The sequence below is a fragment of the Populus alba genome, chromosome 15 (assembly GCF_005239225.2).
Source record: "Populus alba chromosome 15, ASM523922v2, whole genome shotgun sequence".
Classification (NCBI taxonomy): domain Eukaryota; kingdom Viridiplantae; phylum Streptophyta; class Magnoliopsida; order Malpighiales; family Salicaceae; genus Populus; species Populus alba.
In genome coordinates this window covers 12,824,999-12,830,703 of record NC_133298.1, presented here as the reverse complement: position 1 = coordinate 12,830,703, position 5,705 = coordinate 12,824,999, and the positions used below count along the sequence as shown (strand labels likewise).

The 5,705-nt window shown below is 33.6% G+C and overlaps 1 protein-coding gene across 2 annotated transcripts; it reads left to right on the top strand.

Moving 5' to 3' along the window:
- Positions 1 to 204: 204 nt before the first annotated feature.
- On the top strand, positions 205 to 4,816 carry LOC118033359 (WRKY transcription factor 72A). 2 transcript variants are annotated; one of them, XM_035038310.2, is made up of 6 exons: positions 217 to 591; positions 1,188 to 1,265; positions 1,865 to 1,939; positions 2,167 to 2,703; positions 3,355 to 3,468; positions 3,734 to 4,816. In XM_035038310.2, the coding sequence occupies exons 1-6, from the start codon at positions 463 to 465 to the stop codon at positions 4,691 to 4,693; spliced, it is 1,893 nt and encodes a 630-aa protein (XP_034894201.1). In that variant the 5' UTR covers positions 217 to 462; the 3' UTR covers positions 4,694 to 4,816. The 2 variants fall into 2 exon arrangements, with proteins under 2 accessions (XP_073260904.1, XP_034894201.1); XM_073404803.1 differs by lacking the exon at positions 3,355 to 3,468 and having other exon boundaries at positions 205 to 591.
- Positions 4,817 to 5,705: the final 889 nt, after the last annotated feature.

Below are 5,705 nucleotides of genomic sequence, written 5' to 3'. Positions count from 1 at the left end.
TTCATTAGCCAATGTTTGACCCCGATCTTAACTGTACAATCATGCATACCCACATTTGGATAGAAACTGCAGTCACCAAAGGGTAATACAGGAGGTAGCTAAAGTTTGACCATGAATGTATTGTGACTTTGTAATAAAGGAAACTTCAAAGTAGATGGGGCCCGAGCATTGCGGCTTCAACGCCTCTCTCTCCTGTCCCTCTCTCTCTCTCTAACATGTTGTCTTACTCTTAATGGCTGGGGATAGAAGGATGCATGTAATAGTTGTTTGAAGTATTGGATTGGAGGTTGACATTTTTTTATGTCTGTGTTTTTCTTGTAAGGCTATCGGCCCATCGGGGATTGAATTTCTTTTATATATATATAGGGTCAAATATAGCATGCTCTAAATATATATATAGGAAGGGGGGGAGGGGTGTTGTTGAGAGCAAAAAAGAAAAGAGGTTGGAAACAGGAACAAGAAATGATAAAAATGGATGTGGAGGATGCCATGAGAAGACCTCATCATGAAGTTGTGCTGAAGGAGGATGAAAGAGTTGATTCTAGTGGCGATGAAGGTAGTTGCAGAGAAGAGGCTGCTGCTGCTGCTAAGGTTAATTAAGCTTTTTCTTTTGCTAATTGTGATTCATATTTTCCCCTTTGGAATTCATCCGCCCGCCCCCTTATCCTTTCTTCTAATTAAAAATCTTATTTTGAATATTACAAGTGAAGTGAAGTTCATGTTCTATGAATCCCGATCAAATATATGTCAACTGAGTTTTAGAAAAAAAAAAAAAAAACTACATGGAGATATTTCAAGAATACATGAGGGACCGCATATAGAATCAAGAAACTATTTTTCCAAAATCTTTGTTTTATTCAATTTATTTTATGGTAGTTAATTAATTCTCTGTAGAGCAGATCGATCTTCTTCTTTTTTGTGTATAATGCAAAATTCTACTATACTTGATTTACAGTTTAATAACTTCTCTTAGTGAAGTACATGTTTGAGGGATTATATATATATTAAAGTTTTCATTTATGCCAAAAATTTTGTTTTATTCAATTTATTTTATTGTAGTTAATTCTTTGTAGAGCAGATCTTCTTTTTTTTTTGTGTGTGTAATGCAAAATTCTACTTGATTTACAGTTTAAAGCTTACATTTATGCCAAGATCTTGATCATGGCTGCCCTTCTTGTTTGCTACAGGTCGGAAGTCAAAGAGGATGCCAGGAAAATGATGACCGGAGATCATCTTCACCACAACACAGAGATTCAGGCAAGCAGGTAGCAGATAGTCTTTGTGACACCCCATCTCTCTTCCTGAGGCTCTCCTTTACTGTATTGAATCCAAGTTTAAGATTTATATAAATAAATATTGACTGGATCTGAGGCTCTGATCCTTCCATGAATCAATAAAGTTTCGATCAGACAATTCTTATCAAGAACTATAACCACACCAATCATAATTCCATATTACCACACGAAAATGACTTCTTGGAATATATATAGAAGAATTTGTAAGATTCTCAGACCTAAGAATCTATATTGGTCTAACAGTCGTATGAACTTGGTGTTATAGTTTTGTTTGTATAACTTAAGGGATTGGTCTAGTGATGAAGAAGCTTTTACTCTCTTTTTTTTCTTCTATAAATAAAAAAAAAACGAAGCATTAGGTTTTTTCTTGTATGATTAAATAAAAATGAAGCATTAGGTTTACTCCATTATTTGACTTTTGAATTCAAACTAGAAAGATTATTTTATTTATTTATTTTTGCAAACTAGTAAGAGTTGACAAAACCCTACCCATTTTAACACCATGTTTTTTCCCTTTCGGGTTTTCTTTTCCATTGATTTTCTTATATATAATTTCAACGCTTAAACAGGTGGTTGTAGCGACTAAAAAGGAAAGAACCACCATGGAAGCTGATGCAAAAGAATCTTCCTGCCAAAAGGAACAGGTTAGAATTGTTTCTTCACGTTTTTATTACCAATCATGAATATTAAAATATCTAAACTAAACAATTATGCCTGAAATTGTTTATATATATATATATGATCAATAGATTGTAGCTTTTGAATTTAATGATGGTTGTACTTATGTAGGATTCACACTTGTAGCTAGATTGTAGCTTTATCAACAGAAACATTAACATTAAGATTGTTTTCTCAAAATCTGCATGTGCAGGATGATCAGCTTGAATCTGCAAGAGCTGAGATGGGTGAAGTAAGAAAAGAAAATCAAAGGCTAAAAATATATTTGGATCGTATGTTGAAGGATTATCGGACCCTTCAAGTGCAATTCTATGACGCTATTCAGCAAGAAGAAACTAAGAAATCTACAGATACTGTCGATGATCATGATCAAGGAACTGAAGAGCATGAGCTTGTGTCGCTAACCCTTGGAAGAATTTCGAGTGAACCTAAAAGGGATGGAAAGAATAATAGGACTTCTAGCCAAGGGAAAAATCACGATGAGCAAGCAAAAGAAAGCCTCTCTCTTGGATCCCTCTGCACATTTGAAGCGTCTAAATCTGGGACGAATGAGACTTTGCCGAATCCAAGCCCCGAGAACAGTTTTGGTGAGCCAAAGGAAGAAGCCGGGGAGACTTGGCCACCCGGTAAAGTTCTCAAGACAATGCGAGGAGGAGATGATGAAGTTCCCCAGCAAAACCCTGCAAAGAAAGCTAGGGTTTCTGTCAGAGCTAGATGCGATACCCCAACGGTTAGTATATACTGAGTATTGATATGAGGACGATAACTTCAAATTGACGATTACACACACACACACGTCATTATAAGCTTTGAGATATTCAATCCTTTTCTTTTATTTATGTTATTTCAACAAACGAAACTTCCTCATCAAGTAATAAATTTCTATTTTGATTCATTAATTAGTTAAAAGATTGATTCTACGTGAGAATATATATATATATTCTCAGAATCAATCTTAATGAATCAATAAGAAATTATTTATTTTGAGACTTTTATATATATATATATATATATATATATATATATATATATATTTAGAAGAGATTTCACTTAACATGTTGAGTTTTTGGGTTAAGATAGTTATATGATATAATATTAGAATCTTGATAACCAAATAGTCACGAGTTTGATTTACTGTTTTTATTTATTTAATAAAAATTAAATACAAGGTAATGTATGTCTGTATAAATTTCAAGTCTAAAAAACTTTTATTTAAAAATTTATATATTAAAAAAATAATATAAATAATATCTTAAATTTTATATAATAAAAAATTAAGGAGACATAACACTGAATGCCAGAAATTTGTTCCTTGATCAATGTAGCGTGTAGTAGTGTGTTGTGATAGTATTGCAATGACAAGTTAGTGATGCCTGTACAGATGAATGACGGGTGCCAATGGAGAAAATATGGGCAAAAAATTGCCAAAGGGAACCCATGTCCTCGAGCATACTATCGTTGCACTGTTGCACCTTCATGCCCAGTAAGGAAACAGGTAACCACAATTCACCATCTCAAATAAGAACGGTATTTATCAAAAAAATAAAATAAAATTAAGAACGGTCTGATCGATGCTCTATCTCCCTTACCATTTTTAATAAAATTAAGAACATATTCAGCCAAAAAAAGAAACAAGAGAAAAAAGAATTAAAACAGAACGTGCTATATTTTTTATTTTTTACAATGCTTGAACCAATATGTAATTTATTACCTTTTTCAATAACTCTAAGTACGCATAGCTTCTTGTATATTAAATTCAGGTACAAAGATGTGCTGAAGATATGTCCATCTTAACCACCACCTATGAAGGAACGCACAACCACCCACTTCCTATTTCTGCCACGGCTATGGCTTCTACAACTTCTGCAGCTGCTTCCATGTTACTGTCTGGCTCATCATCGAGCCCTGGAACAGCAGGTTTCAATAGCTCCGGCAACATCGCCGTTGACCTCCATGGACTAAACTACTATCTATCCGATAACTCAAAATCAAAGCAATTCTACTTGCACAACTCTTCACTGTCATCTTCATCTACATACCCTACAATCACTCTTGACCTCACTTCAAACCCATCCAGTACCTCATCTCATTTCAATAGATTTACTACTTCAAGCTACCGGCCTACCATTCAAAAATTTGCCTCAACAAGCCTCAACTTTGGCTCCTCTGATTCGTCTAACGCGATGCCCTGGGGCAATGGTTTCCTCCCTACTTCCGGCCAGTCTCACAACAGGATTAACCATCTTGGAGCTTTAAACATTGGAAGACCAGCTATGGATCAGAGTAACATTTATGATCAGTTCTACATGCCAAAGATTAATGATCAGGCAGCTGCTCCTTCTCAGCAGTCACTGCCAGCTGATGCCATAGCTGCTGCAACCAAGGCAATTACAGCAGACCCAAGTTTCCAATCTGTGTTAGCAGCTGCTCTCACTTCTATCATTGGCACTGGAACAGGCAGTAGCGCTACTGGTGTTCCAAATCTAGGTGTCGTTAATAATTTATTTCCAAAGTCGGAACGGGGACCGGTTTCTGATAGCTTCTCATCATCACCTCCTCACGGCAATCCATGTGCAAGCTACTTCAACAAAACGACGTCTGCAATAAATTCTCAGCCAGCTCCAAGTTCGATGGCAATGTTTGTGCCACCTTCATTGCCATTTTCTACTCCTACGAATGCATCAGCGTCTCCTGTTGACAAAAATGATCGTGCCAACTGAGTATAGTTTGTGTAATTAGTTTTTGATAATTGACCCCTGTTTTATCATGGGTCTGACAGTTTATTTTTAAATGTAAGAAAATGTCTAAACATTGCCTAAGAAAAATGAGGTATTGTTGTTGCTCTTCTTAGTTTTATTATTTTGTAATTAACCGTTGTCTTTGTTGCTAGAATATACTAAAGCAAAGGCTGACTATTTTTTTCCACCATTTCTCAGTGTTTTTTTTTTTTTTAGTCTCTTTCAATTTACATCAACTAAAAAGTGAACAAAACAAATTTTTAGATTAAAAATAAAATTTTAAAACAACTAAAATGATTGTGAAAAAAAAAAAAAAAAAAAGGAAAATAGAGGGAAAAAAAGCACTTTTCTAGTTGTCAGTTTGATTTTTTTTTTTCTATCATTTGTTTTTTTCAATTATAAATTCAAACTATATCTCATTAAATTTACCTTTAATCAAGTTATAAAATCCAACAAAAACTTTTAATTTTGAAAAAACACATGAACATAAAAAAAAAAAAAAAAATCAACTGACAAATGATAATAGACAATGTTAGTCAGTCACTACCACTTTTAATAGTTTTATTAATGAAATTTTCTATCGGTATTTACACTACCTTTCCCTTGGCAATAATCTTATTGACAGATTCATGGACGGAAATTATCCATCGGTAAATCGTTCGTTGATAATTTCATTTTTGTCAGTAAAAAAAAAAACATCGATTGTTTTACAGACAAAAAACACAAGCAAAAAAAATTCCCGCTTTAATATATCAACAAAATTATTTCGTGGGTGATTGGTAGATTTAATTTATTGTAATTTTATTTCATTCTTCTGTAAAATACCGACGGAATTATTTTGTCGGTGATAATGGCATATGAAGTAAATTGTTTCAAACTCTCTAGAATATACCGAATGACATAATCTGTTAGTATTGTTTGTAATAATTAAAAAATATATTTAAAAAAAATCTTTTGTAAATTGTATAAAATAAATTTAAATAATATATAATCC